We start from the raw sequence: 20,644 nt of genomic DNA on the forward strand, positions 1-20,644 counted from the left end.
TGTGGGTTCGTATCTGCTTTTCAGTGCGTGTAGTCGGTTCGCATTTGATTTTCAGTGCGTTCTTGCCTTGCTGTTTATCAGTGCTTTCTGTTTAGTCCGTTCTGACCAGCTGACCTTTTTGAAGCCATGTTGCGTGTACGTACTCGTCGTAGAGTTCGTGCTGTGCAGGGGCTTGGTGTTGGGCTTCTAGCTTTGACACAAGCCCGGTCCATGAACAGGGTGAGGAGGAGTTCATGGACGAAGAATTGGTTGCTCCATCTTGACCAATACTCTCACATGCCTTTGCTGCGGGAGATCCAGGAGAATAATCCTGATGATTTCAGGAATTATCTCAGGATGATGGACCCCGTTTTTCACCATCTGTTGGCTTTGCTGTTCCCTTATATCAACAGGCAGGATACCTGCATGCGGCAAGCCATCACTCCGGAGCAGAGGCTCATCGCCATGTTGCGGTACTTGGCGACTGGGAGAAGCCTGCAGGACCTCAAGTTCTCCACAGGCATCTCCCCCCAGGCTCTGGGGATCATTATTCCAGAGACCTGTTCTGCCATAATTCAGGTCCTGCAGAAGGACTATATTAGGGTAAGTTTTTTGTCCTTTAACATCACATTATATGTATTTAATGTTTGCTAATGTATTGTATTTCTTTCCTCATTCCCTAATTACCATGATTGGAATATGCTTTGAATTTCCTCTTTGTCCTCATGCATTTTGGATTTTTTTTAATGCTCCTTTTTTTTTGTCCTTCATGCATATTTGCCTTCACTAACCTCCCCAGCATGCTATCCTGGGCCCATATACACCTATAGCCTAGTCACTTAACAATGTATATTGTCAGTTCCATTGTAGTGCTTACTCTAAACACCCACTAAAACGTGTTCAAATTTTATTGTTGTCGTTAAATTCATGCAGAGTGCCAAAAAAATAATTTGGAACCCCCCCTCCCGCTGACCGGTAAGTCAGCTGATACCAATCCTCTATCTACTGACTTTGCCAAACCCAATACACACTATACCTACCTCTTTTGTGGTCAGATTTATGGATGAATTCACCAAAGCATGTAGTGCAAGGGCCTGCCTGAATACTTCCAAATGGTACCATTTAAATTTTTGTTCTCCTATTATTATCTTGATAGGTAATTGCAGAATCTAAAAATGAGCTTCCATTTTTTTTTTTATTATGCCACTTGTTACCTGTCCAATGGGCTGCCAATAGTGTAATTAAAGAGTGGCTGGCTAAAGTAACGCACTTTACTTTGTTACTTCATTACTTAGTGGAGAGGGTTACCTGTCCAAAACATACCCCGCTCCACCTAAAATATTTCCAAGGGGCCATCGGGGGGGGGGGAATCTGATAAGTGGGACTTATATTTTAGCCTTTAAATACTCCTTCCAAAAAATGTTATACTGATGTTTTCCAACAATGTTTGTGTCTAATCTGCTTGCAATTTTTATGTGCAAAATTACTAATTAGATTTTTCTTGTTTGTCGCCACAGTTTCCTTCAACACCACAGGAATGGCAGACTGTGGCTTCCCAATTTGCCCAGCGGTGGGATTTTCCTAACTGCGGTGGGGCAATAGATGGGAAGCGTGTCCACATCGTCCCACCACCACATTCGGGGGTCATACTATTTTAACTATGAGTGGGTATCATTGTATTCTGTTTATGGCGGTGGTGTCAGCGACATACAGGTTTTTGTATGTGGACGTGGGGAGGAATGGTCAGATGGAGGAGTATTTGCCCAGACCGAGTTCTACCAACGTCTCGAGAGTGGTGGCTTGGGATTGCCACCCCCCTGGAGGAGAACGTGGAAGGATTCCCATTTGTGTTAAGTCGCAGATGAGGCATTGGGTCTGTGTGGCCACGTCATGAGGCCATTCCACCAGAGGACCCTCACCCTGGAGAAGAGGGTTTTTAATTACCGGCTGACCGGAGCCAGAAGAGTCGTGGAGAACACGTTTGGGATCCTGGCCAGCTGGTTCCGCCTGTTTCAAACGTACAAACTTAATACCATTGTCTTATCTTGCTGCATCCCGCAGAACTTTTTAAAACAAAATAATCCGAATTATGTTGTCTCAGTTGTGCCTGAGGCTGGACTTCAGCAATAGCGGCCCGTCCTGGCTTGCCCCCCCCCCCCAAAGCACCTCGTGAAGTGCGTCAAAATTATTTGGACTATTTTTCGGGTAGGGGGGCCATTGCTTTGCCAGCACATTTGGAATACATTTTATATTTAATCAGCTAAAATCTTGATTTTGTTTTAATGCTTGTGTTTCTTTTTGCTGTCTCCTAGTGCACTTGTAGTGGCAAGTGGTTTTTCGATTATTAACCATTTGCCGACCAGCTCACGCCGATGTACGTCGACAGAATGGCACGGGCAGGCAAATGGGCGTACATTTACGTCCCTTTAAATTTGCCGGCCCCTGCCATCGGGAGCGCCCCGCCGGCGGCACGCTCCCGCGCTGGTCGGGACCTCCGTGAGTCCGGTCGCGGGACCCGCGGACTCGATCGCCGCAGGCATCCCCGCGATCGTCTCACGGAGCGGCCAAATGAAGAAATGCCGATGTAAACAGCATTTCTCCATTCTGCCTAGCAACTAGTGACGCTGATCTCTGCTCCATGTGATTGGAGCAAAGATCAGTGTTCACTAAATGAAAGCCCAACCCCCCCACAGTTAGTAACACGCCCCTAGGAAAACTTAACCCCTACACTGCCACCCACTGGTTAACCCCTTCACTGCCAGTGTCATTTACACAGGAATCACTGCATTTATATAGCAGTGATTGCTGTATAAATGACAATGGTCCCAAAAATGTGTCAAAAATGTCCGATGTGTCCGCCACAATGTCGCAGTCACAATAAAAATCGCTGATCGCCGCCATTACTAGTAAAAAAAATAATAAAAAATTATTAATAAAAATGCTATAAAACTATCCCTATTTTGTAAAAGCTATAACTTTTGCGCAAACCAATCAATAATCGCTTATTGCGATTTTTTTTACCAAAAATATGTAGAAGAATACGTATCGGCCTAAACTGAGGGAAAAAATGTTTTTTTATATATTTTTGGGGGATATTTATTATAACAAAAAGTAAAAAATAATGCGTTTTTTTTCAAAATCGTCTCTCTATTTTTGTTTATTGTGCAAAAAATAAAAACCGCAGAGGTGATCAAATAACACCAAAAGAAAGCTCTATTTGTGGGAAAAAAAGGACGTCAATTTTGTTTGGGAGCCGCGTTGCACTACGGCGCAATTGTCAGTTAAAGCGACGCAACGCTGAATCGCAAAAAGGGGTCTGGTCTTTGACCAGCAAATTGGTCCGGTCTGAAAGTGGTTAAATATTGTCCAAAATGAGTTGATATTGCCTTCATCAGATGGGTTGAAGTCACCCCTGTGAAAGCCAAATTTTGAAGATGCACACAAATTGGGAGTGAAACTGGGGATTTCCATCCTGATCCTATGCATAATGTAAACATGTGCTATATCCCATCATGGGGGATCAATGGACGTATTTTTGGGGGTGCAACCACTTCCTCTCACCTACTTGAGTTTTGAGGAAGGGATTGCAGCCACAAAACACGTACATTCATATCCCCGATGGCAGATAGCACATGTTGACACACTGTGTGCATATTCAAAATTTGGCTCATAAAATGTTTACAAAATTTTTAAATTAAAACAAAAATGGTGCCAGTTTTTTGGGAAATTAAATTCTTCAGAGAACATCACTCATGTTCTTAAGTTTTTGTTCAATCTCCAGAGTTTTTTGTTTTATCAAGTCTAAATCCTGACTACACCACATTATCTCTTGGATTAGCCTTTCGGCACTGTCACTGGTGAAATGATGAGATTTGTTTTCCACAACCTGCACATCACCTAAAAAATAAAATACACACCATGTATTATAAATATGCAGGCATACATATCTTATTACTTGAAGCTGGGGTGTCAGATACTCACCTGTTGTGGTATTAATCTCGACCACCTCTCCTTCCTCTACACCAGGGGTCTCAAACTGGTGGCCCTCCAGCTGTTGCAAAACTACAAGTCCCATGAGGCATTGCAAAGCTGACAGTTGCAAGCATGACTCCCACCGGCAGAAGCATGATGGGACTTGTAGTTTTGCAACAGCTGGAGGGCCGCCAGTTTGAGACCCCTGCTCTACACCCTCAGGTTGTGACCTCTGTTCCCCTTCTTCAGGAGGTGGGGGGTCCCTGGTGACCTCATATTTCCAGATTCTTTGCTCCCCTATGAGAATGAAACAAAAGGTATGCTTAGCACACAGATATTTGAGGCCACAAATATGAATGATAAACATTGCTTGGAAGTGGGGTATAATTGTCTGTTCGGGCAGAGTTCCAAGCTGAAGACATGATTTATTCCCTTACCAAAGCTGGAATACTTACCTTTTTTGGACAAGTTTGCCACTTAGAGACACCCCAAGTATCCACTGGAGTACCCGTGTGGGACACCCTAAAATGTTTTTTCTTGTGTCCCACACTAGAGCGCCTGAGTCCAGATGTATAAACAGCTCCTGAGTGTCCTCTCCTTACATTACACTGAATCTAGTTTGCTATTCCTTCTAGGTTCAAACACATCTAGATAACCATGTCCTAAACTTCTTTGAAAATAAAAATTATCATGACCAAATGTATTTAATCCTGTATATGGGGGAAAAACATTGTATTTAGTTGGCAAACGAACGATGTTTGCTACGACTGATTATTGTGCCCATGAACATGAAAGTAGCCATTTTAAAATGTCCAACAGTAAAGAAAAGCTCATGGCGCAGCATGCAAGTAATAATAATAATAGGAACACATGACAGATACTTACTTTTTCGAAGAACTTTCTTGATCTTTCTGTACCGTTCCTGCTCCCTTAATTTGAGGTCTGACCAGCTCAGTTGATCCTTGGATCGTCGTTTCCCATAATTCCTGTGCAGACTCTTCACACCTTTATTCATGATCTTGGCCTTTCTCAGATTTGGGTTTGGGTACGGTCCATAATTCCCGTCATAGTCATTCCTCCTCAAGATGTCAACCATCTCCAACATCTCTACAAGGGACATATTTGTGGCCTTAAATCTCCTCCTGGATCGTGATGTTTCTGGCTCCGGGCTTGTTCCTGCTCCCTTAATTTGAGGTCTGACCAGCTCAGTTGATCCTTGGATCGTCGTACCCCAAAATTCCTGTGCAGACTCTTCACACCTTTATTCATGATCTTGGCCTTTCTCAGATTTGGGTTTGGGTACGGTCCATAATTCCCGTCATAGTCATTCCTCCTCAAGATGTCAACCATCTCCAACATCTCTACAAGGGACATATTTGTGGCCTTAAATCTCCTCCTGGATCATGACGTTTCTGGCTCCGGGCTTGTTCCTGCTCCCTTAATTTGAGGTCTGACCAGCTCAGTTGATCCTTGGATCGTCGTACCCCAAAATTCCTGTGCAGACTCTTCACACCTTTATTCGTGATCTTGGCCTTTCTCAGATTTGGGTTTGGGTACGGTCCATAATTCCCGTCATAGTCGTTCCTCCTCAAGATGTCAACCATCTCCAACATCTCTACAAGGGACATATTTGTGGCCTTAAATCTCCTCCTGGATAGTGACGTTTCTGGCTCCGGGCTTTCCTCCTCCTTGTTACCGCTATTATGCACACTGCTGTGTCTCTGCCATGTCTTCTCCCACTGCAATGAAAAAGACGGGGCAGGGAATATTCTAGAATGAACGTCAGGGGCGGGCGACGCGGGCGGAGTTTCACGCATGTGCAGTGTATATTAAGCTAACAGGTGTGCCGTAACTACTGTGTGCGGAGGAAGGAGGAATGGAAGCGACGAATGTTATAATGAAGGTAAGGTTTTTTAACTTGGGACATGAGCGGACTATACTGAATCTAGATTGAGGCCTATATTTGGATAAGATTAGCCTGAGATGAGTGTTTTTGTCTTTTGTTTGGTCTTGCAGAGAAAATGTATCCATTTAAAGATCAAGAATTCCTTGATAAATATCGAGATATAAGAAATTTATGGGAGGTGAAAAACCCTTATATCACAATAAAGCATGTAGGAAGGCATCGGCGGAGAAACTGCTTGAATTTGTAAAGACTCGGGGCCTCAATGCAGACATGAGGTTTCTGGAAAGTAAAATTGGTAGCTTGAGAAGCACCCATAGGAAGGAGTATCTGAAGGTCCAGAAGTCCCTGAGGTAAAGAGCTGCAGCAGATGATGTATATGTACCCAGTCTGTGGTACTACAGTAGGATGCGTTTTCTGGATAGCCAGATTGAAGCCAGGGAATCGCTTTCAGCTCTAACTGCACAACTTCCCTCCCACCCTTCCATCCAGCCTTCCCTCCACCCCAGCTGAGGCTTCCGTGGACCAACCTGGGCCTTCCATCCAGGAAGGGATTGAGGAGCCCAGCTGGAGCCAGGTATAGTATTTTTAAACATATTTTTTGTGGGAAAATGATTGTTGGTAACTAGATGTTATTATTGACAACAAATGAATGATTTAACAAAAAGGGTTTGACATATCAATAGACAATAATGGCCAAAAAAGATTGTGACAAGAATGAAAAATGCTTGCGTCAGAATGATAGTCTTTTCTATTTATTAAGATTCAATTTGCAACAGTCATGAGCTGAAAATTGTGTGTGTTTGATGAACAAACAACTAAAACGATGTCCCTTTTTCCATATACAGGAATATAATGCGGCCCTAAAAATCCCCCCTCAATGCTGTAGAGGCCTATGGCATCTACATAGCCTCAAATTTGCAGCAAATGGAGGAGGGCCAACGCTGCAAATGTGAGAAACTCATTTTTGCGACCATCTACAAGGGGTTGAGTGGTGAACTAAACGATGACAACCACCTGTGTGCGCTCCCCCAGCCTCCTCCTCCTGCCACAAGTCCACCTCCAGAGCCACAGCCTCCAGGGAAGGCTGCTACGGGGCAGAGTGGAGGGAAGAGTCGAAAGTGATTGCCTGGCTTCGGTCTGGCCTGACGGAACACGCAGCTTGTTGTAGTACCACAGCCTGGGTACATAGATGTCATCTGCTGCTGTTCCTGTTCTCTGGGAGTCCTGGACCAGATTGACCTCCCTTCTATATGGACTTCTCAAGCTACCAAGTTTTTTAGCCACAAAGTTGATGTCTACCTTTGGGGGCCAAAGGTTTCGCAAATTCAAGCAGTTTCTCCAGCATTGCCTTCCTCTTTCTTTTGTTATTATGATGTTATTTCCTGTTCTCTGGGAGTCCTGGACCAGATTGACCTCCCTTCTATATGGACTTCTTCTATATACCTCCCTTCTATATGGACTTCTCAAGCTACCAAGTTTTTTAGCCACAAACTTGATGTCTGCCTTTGGGGGCCAAAAGCTTCGCAAATTCAAGCAGTTTCTCCAGCGTTGCCTTCCTCTTTCTTATGTTATTTCCTGTTCTCTGGGAGTCCTGGACCAGATTGACCTCCCTTCTATATGGACTTCTTCTATATACCTCCCTTCTATATGGACTTCTCAAGCTACCAAGTTTTTTAGCCACAAACTTGATGTCTGCCTTTGGGGGCCAAAAGCTTCGCAAATTCAAGCAGTTTCTCCAGCATTGCCTTCCTCTTTCTTTTGTTATTATGATGTTATTTCCTGTTCTCTGGGAGTCCTGGACCAGATTGACCTCCCTTCTATATGGACTTCTCAAGCTACCAAGTTTTTTAGCCATAAAGTTGATGTCTGCCTTTGGGGGCCAAAGGATGCGCAAATTCAAGCAGTTTCTCCAGCGTTGCCTTCCTCTTTCTTTTTTTTTAGTATGATGGAAAATAAATTGTGGTTTTTGTTTCAGAAAATACTTGCCTATGTGTTTTTCTTCAAATAGCAAATTTTGTTTGTGAGTAGGCAGGTACATTTCAAAAATACAATGTCACAATTAACAAGGGACGCCGACAGCAAGCAACCTCCTTGAGGTTTACAAATACAAGAAGATAATGGTGTTGTGGAAACGTAACATAAAAAAAATAAAAAGGAGATCACGAGAAAATAATTTAAAAAAATGAAATGTTGATTAAAAAAAAGGACTTAAAGGTAAAGTTTATTATGTAGATCTGGCTTTAATTAAAATAAAGATTATTCAGGAGATCCCTGGAAACAATAAAGAAATACGTTTGTGAGAACTCTGTGTAAATATGAGCAACAAAACAACTTCATTCTTCGAGCATTATAAAGAAGAAGAGAATGCGCGGCATTGAAAGATTTAAAAATTTGCAGCGCGAAGAATCTGCTATCTCCGTTATGAACGCTAGTTTTGCCAGACCGAGCGGTCTTGTACTTGATTCTGAGCATGCGTGATTTTTTGCATGTCCGAATTGCATACACACGATCAGAAATTTCTGATAGAAAGTTTTTCCGTTTTTTGCTGGTGGGAATTCAGTCAGCAAAATTCCGATGGAGCGTACACACGGTCACATAAAGCTCTCATCGGTCTTTTGCTGGACGAAATTCCGATCATAGGTACGCGGCAAAAGTGATAATGAAGGCGGAGTCAGTAACCCAATAATGGTGGTCTTCGGGATCAGTCCAGTCTTCATCTTGGTTGTTTTCCCCCCATCCTCACCCTCTGACCTCAGCCCCGCCGCTGTTATTCATGACTAAATCATGGACTAAATAAGGAAGTGCAGGACTCATTTACTAGTTACCTTGAGGGAGGAATTGTAAGATCTGCTGATGTCTAGTAATAATCTTTGTATTTCTATTTTAGTAGATGGACGGGAGATGAGGAAAACCTCAGAGGATCGTCTCACTTTGTCTCCAGACTGTAAAGTAGAAGATGAGGACATCACACAGTATAGTCCAGGAGAAAACCCGACTACCTCAAATGTCCATCCGGCACCACACAGTGTAGATGGACCATCGTATTCCTCTTATCCTGAGGAACCTCAGACTGTGCGGGACGGTGCCGGACCATCGTATTCCTCTTATCCCGAGGAACCTCAGGCTGTGCGGGACGGTGCCGGACCATCGTATTCCTCTTATCCTGAGGAACCTCAGACTGTGCGGGGCGGTGCCGGACCATCGCATTCCTCTTATCCTGAGGAACCTCAGACTGTGCGGGACGGTGCCGGACCATCGTATTCCTCTTATCCCGAGGAACCTCAGACTGTGCGGGACGGTGCCGGACCATCGTATTCCTCTTATCCCGAGGAACCTCAGACTGTGCGGGACGGTGCCGGACCATCCTATTCCTCTTATCCCGAGGAACCTCAGACTGTGCGGGACGGTGTCGGACCATCGTATTCCTCTTATTCCGAGGAACCTCAGACTGTGCGGGACGGTGCCGGACCATCCTATTCCTCTTATCCCGAGGAACCTCAGACTGTGCGGGACGGTGCCGGACCATCGTATTCCTCTTATCCCGAGGAACCTCAGACAGTGCGGGACGGTGCCGGACCATCGTATTCCTCTTATCCCGAGGAACCTCAGACTGTGCGGGACGGTGCCGGACCATCGTATTCCTCTTATCCTGAGGAACCTCAGACTGTGCGGGACGGTGCCGGACCATCGTATTCCTCTTATCCCGAGGAACCTCAGACTGTGAGGGAAGGTGCCGTCCTTCCGACAGATAAAAGCTTTTCCTGTACTGAGTGCGGGAAGTGTTTCCCTTCTGAATCTAAACTTAAAGTGCATAAAAAAACTCACATGGGGGAGAAGCCGTATTCCTGTCCTGAGTGTGGGAAATGTTTTTTAGTGATGTCCAAGCTTAAAACACATCAGAGATCTCACACAGGGGAAAAGCCGTATTCCTGTCCTGAGTGCGGGAAATGTTTTTCACAGAAGTCAAATCTTCACACACATCGAAGCTTGCACACTGGGGAGAAACAATATTCCTGTCCTGAGTGTGGGAAATGTTTTGTAACAAAAGGAGATCTTGTTAAGCATCAAAGGTCTCACACGGGGGAGAAGCCGTATTCCTGTCCTGAGTGTGGGAAGTGTTTTTCACGGACGTACAATCTTTATACACATCAGAGATCTCACACAGGGGAGAAGCTGTTTACCTGTTCTGAGTGCGGGAAATGTTGTGTAACAAAAGCATATCTTGCTAAGCATCAAAGGTCTCACACAGGGGAGAAGCCGTATTCCTGTCCTGAGTGCGGGAAATGTTTTTCACAGAAGTCCAGTCTTCACATACATCAGAGATGTCACACGGGGGAGAAGCTGTATTCCTGCCCTGAGTGCGGGAAATGTTTTTCACAGAAGTCCAGTCTTCACAAACATCAGAGATGTCACACTGGGGAGAAGCCGTATTCCTGTCCTGAGTGCGGGAAATGTTTTTCCCAAAAATCTAATTTTTACACACATCAGAGATCTCACACGGGGGAGAAGCCATATTCCTGCCCTGAGTGTGGGAAATGTTTTTCAGTGAAGTCCGATCTTTACACACATCAGAGATCTCACACGGGGGAGAAGCCATATTCCTGTCCTGAGTGCGGAAAATGTTTTTCGGTGAAGTCCAATCTTTACACACATCAGAGATCTCACACTGGGGCAAAGCTATATTCCTGCCCTGAGTGCGGGAAATGTTTTTCACAGAAGTCCAGTCTTCACAAACATCAGAGATGTCACACGGGGGAGAAGCCGTATTCCTGCTCTCAGTGCGGGAAATGTTTTTCCCAAAAGTCAGATTTTTACACACATCAGAGATATCACGCGAGGGAGAAGCCGTATTCCTGTCCTGAGTGTGGGAAAAGTTTTTCAGTGAAGTCCGGTCTTTACACACATCAGAGATCTCACACGGGGGAGAAGCCGTATTCCTGTCCTGAGTGCGGGAAATGTTTTTCGGTGAAGTCCAATCTTTACACACATCAGAGATCTCACACGGGGGAGAAGCCGTATTCCTGTCCTGAGTGCGGGAAATGTTTTTCAGTGAAGTCCAATCTTTCCACACATCAAAGATCTCACACGAGAGAGAGAAGCCGTATTCCTGTCCTGAGTGAGGGAAATGTTCCTCACTGAAGTCCTGTCTTCCTGTACATCAGGGATCCCACACAACCCTCGAGGTGTATTAGTGCCTTGAGTGTGGGAAATGTCTTCTACATGAATGTTGCTGGACATGTGGGGAAGAAGCACACCCTGATATACACCTCAGATACAGTGGGGCAAAAAAGTATTTAGTCAGCCACCAATTGTGGAAGTTCCCCCACTTAGAAAGATGAGAGAGGCCGGTAATTGTCATCATAGGTGTCACCTCAACTACGAGAGACAAAATGTGGAAACAAATCCAATCACATTCTCAGATTTTTGAAAGAATTTATTTGCAAATTATGGTGGAAAATAAGTATTTGGTCCCCTACAAACAAGTGAGATTTCCGTCTCTCACAGACCTGTATCTTCTTCTATAAGAGGCTCCTCTCCCCTCCACTCATTACCTGTATTAATGGCACCTGTTTGAACTTGTTATCAGTATAAAAGACTCCCGTCCACAACCTCCAACACTCACACTCCAAACTCCACTATGGTGAAGACCAAAGAGCTGTCGGACACCAGAAACGACATTGTAGAACTGCCCCAGGCTGGGAAGACTAAATCTGTATTTGGCAAGCAGCTTGGTGTGAAGAAATCAACTGTGGGAGCAATAATTAGAAAGTGGAAGACATACAAGACCACTGATAGACACCTGTCCACAACCTCAAACCGTCACACTCCAAACTCCACTATAGTGAAGACCAAAGAGCTGTCGAAGGACACCAGAAACAAAATTGTAGACCTGCACCAGGCTGGGAAGACTGAATCTCCAATAGGCAAGCAGCTTGGTGTGAAGAAATCAACCGTGGGAGCAATAATTAGAAAATGGAAGACATACAAGACCACTGATAGACACCTGTCCACAACCTCAAACCGTCACACTCCAAACTCCACTATGGTGAAGACCAAAGAGCTGTCGAAGGACACCAGAAACAACATTGTAGAGCTGCACCAGGCTGGGAAGACTGAATCTGCAATAGGCAAGCAGCTTGGTGTGAAGAAATCAACCGTGGAAGCAATGATTAGAAAATGGAAGACATAGAAGGCCACTGATAATCTCCCTCGATCTGGGGCTCCACACAAGATCTTCCCCCGTGGGGTCAAAATGATGACAAGAACAGTGAGAAAAAAATCCCAGAACCACACGGGGGGACCTACTGAATGACCTGCAGAGAGCTGGGACCAACGTAACAAAGGCTACCATCAGTAACACACTACACCACTAGGGACTCAGATCCTGCAGTGCCAGACGTGTCCCCCTGCTTAGGCCAGTACATGTCCGGGCCTGTCTGAGGTTTGCTAGAGAGCATTTGGATGATCCAGAAGAGGATTGGGAGAATGTCATATGGTCAGATAAAACCAAAGTAGAACTTTGGTAGAAACACAACTCGTCGTGTTTGGAGGAGAGAGAATGCTGAGTTGCAACTAAAGAACACCATACCTACTGTGAAGCATGGGGGTGGCAACATCATGCTTTGGGGCTGTTTCTCTGCAAAGGGAACAGGACGACTGATCGTTGTACATGAAAGAATGAATGGGGCCATGTATCGTGAGATTTTGAGTTCAAACCTCCTCCCATCAGCAAGGGCATTGAAGATGAAATGTGGCTGGGTCTTTCAGCATTACAATGATCCCAAACACACCGCCCTGGGGCAACCAAGGAGTGGCTTCGTAAGAAGCATTTCAAGGTCCTGGAGTGGCCTAGCCAGTCTCCAGATCTCAACCCCCATAGAAAACCTTCAGAGGGAGTTGAAAGTCCATGTTGCCCAGCAACAGCCCCAAAACATCACTGCTCTAGAGGAGATCTGCATGGAGGCCAACATACCAGCAACAGTGTGTGACAACCTTGTGAAGACTTCCAGAAAACGTCTGACCTCTGTCATTGCCAACAAAGGAGATATAACAAAGTATTGAGATGAACTTTTTAAGTGGGAGAACTTGGACAATTGGTGGCTGACTAAATACTTTTTTGCCCCACTGTATACTCCATGGCTGATCTTCATCATGGAAGAAACAGTTGATAAGGAGATCAGAGATCACCAAAGACATGGATGAAGTCTTGTACCGTGTTGACCAATGATAGCAGGAGAAAAATAAAAATGGCCGCCTTCTCACACATCCCCCTCTATTACGGCTCACTGAAGCCTTAACACCTTACACTTCCTTTCTTCTCCAAATGTGACCCTCTTCTTGTAACTGTCGGCCCTCCCGGCTTCTCACTATTTGGGGCACCTAAGGGCCCCCGTTTTCTGCCTCACTGGCAGACATTGCTATGGGTTATCTTTGTGTTCTGGACATCGAATGTCTTCTGTTCTCTAACCATGTAGCTTTTGTTGGACTCACATCAATACGATGTACTGAGCTCTCCCGAAATCAGTGACTGGACCTTTCTCAAGATGTTACATTGTCTACCAGTCTCATATTTTACTGGACCATGTCCATTCTGCAAATAAATAGAGAAGAACAATAAAAATGGAGTCATTGCGTTTCATTGGCTGAGTACATTTTGTGGTGGAACCTTTCACAAACATTTAGAGGTCTATTTAAAAAAATAAATGAACAAAAGTGACCGTCATTCACCCGGCGGTGATGAACATTGGCCATATTTTATTCCATACTCTTATTTCTTTGGCTCCCTCTAATGGCCATAATGTTATTGCAGTATTTTTACAGATTGTGGCATTTCAGGAAAATGATCTCATTATGGTCACTAGGTGGAGCTGGCGGTCATAGGAAATCACTGTGTTAAATCACAGCCAGAATATGTAGCGGCTGGATTAATGATTGTCACAATCGTCCAACAATTTATAATAATATAGGCCCCTTATTTTCCTTGCTCAGACATGCAGACATGGCTTCATACTAATACCTGAGATCAAACTTGTTCATTTATGATTACAGGAGACATTGAAGAACACAAGTTAATTAAGCCAACACTATAAAAGTGGCTGTAAATTTAGTTACACCTTTTGTACCTACAAGTAAGCCTATAGTAAGGCCTATCATAAGGCTTACCTGTATGTGCCGTGAATATCACCTAAACTTGCACGGTTTGGGAGATTATTAATTGTATCCACATGTGATGATGTCATTGGCACATGCGCACTGACGAAGCGACCCGCTGGTGCCGTTTTTTCAGGGCCTATGCCGTGAGCTGCAGCTCCCGCAGGCATGCACGGGCGTGGCGTCAATGCGGGTCTGGCCAATCACAGCACCATAGCCTGCGAACCCAGAAATAACTCCGGGAGACATGTCGCCGATCACAGCAGTGGGCCGGGACCGATGCAGGGGCTTTGATCTAAGGTAAGTATTTTATAATGAGCGAGTATTCGATGCCCACCACACATTATGCTTTTGTCTTGCAGGTTTTTTTTTTTTAAGGTTTACAATCTCTTTAACCAACCATTGATTTAACCACTTACCGACCAGTCGCTGTCATCATACTGCGGCAGGTTGGCACGATCTTATGAGCCGTCGTAGCTGTACATCGGCTCCTTTAAGCGGGATAGCAGGCGCCCGTTGCACTGCGGGGGAGCTGATGCTCGTGGCCGGCGGTCACAGGCACCAGAGGCAGAACAGTGACGTGTGTGTGTGTAAACACACAAATCCCTATTCTGTGATGAGAGGAGAGGCAGATTGTGAGTTCCTAATACCAAGGAACAACGATCTGTCATCTCCTAGAGTTAGTCCCTTCCCCCCACAGTTAGAACACACACTAGGGAACACACTTAACCCCTTTATCGCCCCTTAGTGTTAACCCCTTCCCTGCCAGTGACATTTGCACAGTAATCAGTGCATTTTTATAGCTATTTTTATATCGCTGTATAATTGTCAATGGTTTCAGAAATGTGTCAAAAGTGTCCAATGTGTCCGCCGCAATGTCGCAGTCCTGATAAAAATCGCATGAGCTTGTAGGACTTAGGCCCAGTGACCTAATGCCTTCTACAACGTGACCACATACCACCCTCCAAAACCCTCTTCACAAAAGACCCGACTAGGCTTTGGAGTAAATGGCCACCCGGCCTTATTTTATTAACAAATATAACATTTAATAAATAACATCATTTAACATTACCATCAACTTTCAACTTTTTTAAGCTGGTTCCTGGGTGGGGGTGGGGGAAACACCCGCCCACTGGTCACTGCTACCACATATTTTAACTTCAACCTTATGTCTCCAGTCGGAATCCCCTGACTCGGAGGCGTTACCAAACCTAGCAGTGACCTACCCCTTTTAACCCTTCCAGGTACCCCCGTAACCTGGAAGTAACATAAACCACTCCCATCACATGGATGGGTACAGCGTGTTTTATACATGTACCTCTCCGAACTCATCTCCCAGCAACCCAAAGAGCTGCCACAGCCTGCAAGGTGTAAACCCTTACCCTTGCAAGCACCTCCACACCCTCAGGCCCCTCTGGATCCCCTCTTGCAATCCCAGGGCCCACAAATCCGTACCGACCTCATTCAAATGCACCCCATCACTCCTCAAGTACCTCCACGTGCCCACCTCTAATTCCCTGTGTCGAACCGCCAAACCCCCGTTCCTAATAAAGAACCTGCTCACTTCTTTGTTTACTTTTATCCTAGCCCTGTCAACTTTTTTGTCCGACCAAGCCCACCTCCAGGAAATCCTGCCTGCCATCATATCTGACCAGATGACCACCATTTGAGAATAAGCAGCTTTTATCCTCAAAAGGTCACACTTAATGTCCCTAATCAAGTCCCGCATGGATCTAGCTCCCATGTCATTCCCCCCAACGTGTAACACCAAAACATTGAGAGGGCCGTCTAGTCTGGAGAATCTAAAAACTTCCCCCAGCACCCTATTCCACCGCATGCCCGGTACCCCGATCCACCGGACCAGAGCTGGGGTATCCTCAATTGTCTGCTGTTCGGCCGAACGTCAGCCCTCTTGGCCCCCCCAGTACACATACGAGTGGCCAAGTATCCACACCAATCCGACTTCCCGACCTGTAAAAAAAGATTAACAGCACAAACATATACGTTAGGGAAAAACATAAACGTACCAACACAATGTACCATAACCTTCCCCCGTGTAATCCCCTACAACGTGTGTGGGGGGGTGAACATACAACTTAAACCTGTCCGAATCCCACCTACCTATGTGCCTAACCACCTCCCGACTCATTCCTGCCTTTGACGCTTCCGTTGCAGCCCCAATTCGGAAGGAATGGGAGGAAAAACTCGTGTGGTCGAAGCCTGCTGTGACCAAACATGTGCGGAACACCCATGTATAAGGAAAGAACCCCGCCTTGCGGTTGTCTCTCCAAAAAGGCTATCACCGCTTGTACAGGGCAGAGACCAAACCCCAAAATCCTCCCCACCTCTATCTGTGCCCCTCATCCACTTTGATCCGTCTTGGATCGTCTGATCCAGATCCTGAGATAATCCTGGCCACATTCCACATCCCCCGCCAGAAGCCCTCCAGCCACTCCCTTGGACGGGCTTACCAGCTCACTAACTCTCAACGCACCAAAGAAAGCAATTGCAAAAGTCGCCCGGAATAAAATTTGTTCATAGACCGAGCTACAAACCTGCTCGACCACTGGACCCAAAGTTTGTAGCATGTCAAACGATACCGGGCACCTCCCATCTCTCTTTCTATGAGCCCTTCACCGCCTGCTTCACCCAGAAATCCTTGGTGTAGTCCCTGTGCCCCTGCCACTTAAACAGGAACGCAAGGCCCGCTAACTTACAGTCAATCGATGCTGGCGACAAGCCAGCATCCAAACCCAGGCCAACAAAATAGAGCATCGCATGAGCCATACCTGGATCCTCCGGGGATACCCCGATGCTCGCTAAGCAGTCCGACAATTCCCTCCATGCCTTAGAATAAGCGTTCCAGGTGGCCTTAATCACTGACGCGCTGATCCATTTGGCTGCGGTCCCAAAGCTACACTCCACAGCCAATCGGGACAAGGCACCCCGTACTGTTTTGCCATTGGCGCCAGTTCCCGGAACCTGTCCCACTGGAAACGAGACCGGGCGTCAGCCAGATTATTGTCAACATCTGGCAAATGCACAACATATATGAATGCATTAACCTGCAAGTAGCGCAGTACTAAACGCCTCAACAGCCTAATCACCGGCCCTGAATCCGCTGTCAACCTGTTGACCCCCTGCACCACACCAACATTGTCGCAATTGAAGCGGACTTTAAAATTGCGAAAGGATTCCCCAAATTTTTCAGAGCAACCACTATAGGGAACAACTCCAACAAACCAACTTCTTTAACACCCCCGCTTCCTGCCACTCCGCCGGCCATTTTGCTGCGCACCACTGACCCTTAAAGAAGGCCCCAAACCCCGTTGATCCAGCTGCGTATATACGTTTCTTGCTGTGGTTGAACCCAAAATGGCCAAGACAACCATGGTAACTAAATAATAGATTAAAAAAATCGATTAAAAATGCCTGAATAATAAATTATGAATCAGAGGGGATCATATGAATCTTGATATTCCATGATTGAGATAAAAGATAATGGCTAAAGGCTCTACGCGTTTCGCTGTATTCCAACCGCTCATCAGGAGAATACATTCATGGAATAATTCTACAAATTGTATAGAAAGAAATAAGATTTAAATTATTAGATAAAAATTGACAAAGTAATTTGATTGTTATAATTAATTTGAAGGCTGGGCGTCCAACTCACGTCTGCATCAGCGGGCCAGTAAAACAGCATCCGGGTTCGCAGAAAGAGCCGAAGTGCATAGCCACCAGGCACCGAGGCAGCCTCCCTCCCTGCACGATCACATACACTTATGACAATAAGTTCACTCACCAATCACATTAGGTTTCTTCCTTGTTTACACCCTTTTCTTTTTCATGTTTTGGTGGTCATTGTCTTTTGCTAGTTTGATAGTTTAACCACTTTCAGACCGGACCAATTTGCTGGTCAAAGACCTGACCACTTTTTGCGATTCGGCACTGCGTCGCTTTAACTGACAATTGCGCGGTCGTGCGACGTGGCTCCCAAACAAAATTGACGTCCTTTTTTCCCCACAAATAGAGCTTTCTTTTGGTGGTATTTGATCACCTCGGCGGTTTTTATTTTTTGCGCTATAAACAAAAATAGAGCGACAATTTTGAAAAAAGCGCATTATTTTTTACTTTTTGTTATAATAAATATCCCCCAAAAATATATAAAAAAACATTTTTTTCCCTCAGTTTAGGCCGATACGTATTCTTCTACATATTTTTGGTAAAAAAAAATCGCAATAAGTGATTATTGATTGGTTTGCGCAAAAGTTATAGCGTTTACAAAATAGGGGATAGTTTTATAGTATTTTTATTAATTATTTTTTATTATTTTTTTTTTTACTAGTAATGGCGGCGATCAGCGATTTTTATTGTGACTGCGACATTGTGGGGGACCCATCGGACATTTTTTGACACATTTTTGGGACCATTGTCATTTATACAGTAATCAGTGCTATATAAATGCAGTGATTCCTGTGTAAATGACACTGGCAGTGAAGGGGTTAACCAGTGGGTGGCAGTGTAGGGGTTAAGTGTTCCTAGGGGTGTGTTACTAACTGTGGGGGGGCTGGGCTTTCATTTAGTGAACACTGATCTCTGCTCCAATCACATGGAGCAGAGATCAGCGTCACTAGTTGCTAGGCAGAATGGAGAAATGCTGTTTACAACGGCACTTCTCCATTCGGCCGCTCCGTGAGACGATCGCGGGGATGCCCGCGGCGATCGAGTCCGCGGGTCCCGCGACCGGACTCACGGAGGTCCCGACCAGCGCGGGAGCGCGCCGATGGCAGGGCGGCAAATTTAAAGGGACGTACATGTACGCCAATATGCCTGCCCGTGCCATTCTGTCGACGTACATCGTCGTGCGCTGGTCGGCAAGTGGTTAATCATGTTTCCCTTTTCTTTTCTTTTTTTTTTTGCCCCCTTGTCACTTCACCACATTAATTTCCAATACATATATTTTATACACAGATCCATATGTGGTCTGTTTCACATAGATATCTGCATCTATTTCACAGGCATTGCATCTACCCACCCTGGAAGTGCCTATGGTGGTGGCTACCTCTCCCGCAGGCTGCCTCGGTGCCTGGTGGCTATGCACTGCGGCTCTTTCTGCGAACCCGGATGCTGTTTTACTGGCCCGCTGATGCAGACGTGAGTTGGACGCCCCCAGCCTTCAAATTAATTATAACAATCAAATTACTTTGTCAATTTTTATCTAATAATTTAAATCTTCTTTTTCTTTCTATACAATTTGTAGAATTATCCCATGATGTATGCTCCTGATGAGCGGTTGGAATACAGCGAAACGCGTAGAGCCTTTAGCCATTATCTTTTATCTCATTCATGGAATATCAAGATTCATATGATCCCCTCCGATTCATAATTTATTATTTAGGCATTTTTGATCGATTTTTTAATCTATTATTTAGTTACCATGGTTATCTTGGCCATTTTGGGTTCCACCACAGCAAGAGACGTATATACACGCATTTACTGTTCTTTGTGTTTTATGTGAATGTTTTTTGGATTGTAAACGATTATGAAATATTAGTCCATGATTTATTGTGTGGAGGCTGTATGCCCCGAGCATTTTAGAGGTTGAAGCCCAAAATGTTTGTATAACATATCAGGGACTATACAAAATAATTATTATAGTCACTTGACTTATTCTCTTACTGATGTGTGCTTCATTCAAAGTCCCAATTCTGTTCTCTCCTCTCATATACTATTGATAGGGATGGAGGCATTCCTTTAGTGCCAGCCTCATCCAAAGTCCCGAAAACCTTTCTTTTTTCCTTCACTGTCCTATATATATATATATATATATCTATATATCTCTATATACTATATCCCCTGTATATACCCATATATAGCGGTGTGACGTGTGTACTCTCTGTATATACTATATATATATACACTGACCTATATATGTCTATATACTATATCCCCCATATATACCCAGATATAGAGGTGTGTATGGGTGTAATATTCCTGATGGGGGGGTATGGGTGTAATATTCATGTTGGGGGGGTATGGGTGTAATATTCATGTTGGGGGGGTATGGGTGTAATATTCATGTTGGGGGGGTATGGGTGTAATATTCATGTTGGGGGGGTATGGGTGTAATATTCATGTTGGGGGGTATGGGTGTAATATTCCTGATGGGGGGTATGGGTGTAATATTCATGTTGGGGGGGTATGGGTGTAATATTCATGTTGGGGGGTATGGGTGTAATATTCATGTTGGGGGTATGGGTGTAATATTAATGTTGGGGGGGTATGGGTGTAATATTCATGTTGGGGGGGTATGGGTGTAATATTCCTGATGGGGGGTATGGGTGTAATATTCATGTTGGGGGGGTCTGGGTGTAATATTCATGTTGGGGGGTATGGGTGTAATATTCATGTTGGGGGGGTCTGGGTGTAATATTCATGTTGGGGGGTATGGGTGTAATATTCCTGATGGGGGGTATGGGTGTAATATTCATGTTGGGGGGTATGGGTGTAATATTCATGTTGGGGGTATGGGTGTAATATTAATGTTGGGGGGGTATGGGTGTAATATTCATGTTGGAGGGGTATGGGTGTAATATTCATGTTGGGGGGGTATGGGTGTAATATTCCTGATGGGGG

General features: G+C 45.0%; 1 protein-coding gene across 4 annotated transcripts in view; it reads left to right on the forward strand.

Moving 5' to 3' along the window:
- LOC143997854 (uncharacterized) overlaps positions 1-13,478 on the forward strand; it is a 36,732-nt gene extending 23,254 nt beyond the window's left edge. For 3 of the 4 annotated variants that reach the window (XM_077493687.1, XM_077493689.1, XM_077493690.1), the window contains one exon: positions 8,745-13,478. In XM_077493687.1, the coding sequence (XP_077349813.1) occupies positions 8,745-10,996 (2,252 nt within the window). In that variant the 3' untranslated portion in view covers positions 10,997-13,478. The remainder of the gene's footprint in view (positions 1-8,744) is intronic. The other variant, XM_077493688.1, reaches the window with a different exon arrangement.
- The last annotated feature ends 7,166 nt before the right edge of the window (positions 13,479-20,644 follow it).

The sequence above is a fragment of the Lithobates pipiens genome, unplaced genomic scaffold (genome assembly GCF_037356315.1).
Source record: "Lithobates pipiens isolate NorthernLeopardFrog02 unplaced genomic scaffold, aLitPip1_a1.2 Scaffold_19, whole genome shotgun sequence".
Lineage (NCBI taxonomy): Eukaryota > Metazoa > Chordata > Amphibia > Anura > Ranidae > Lithobates > Lithobates pipiens.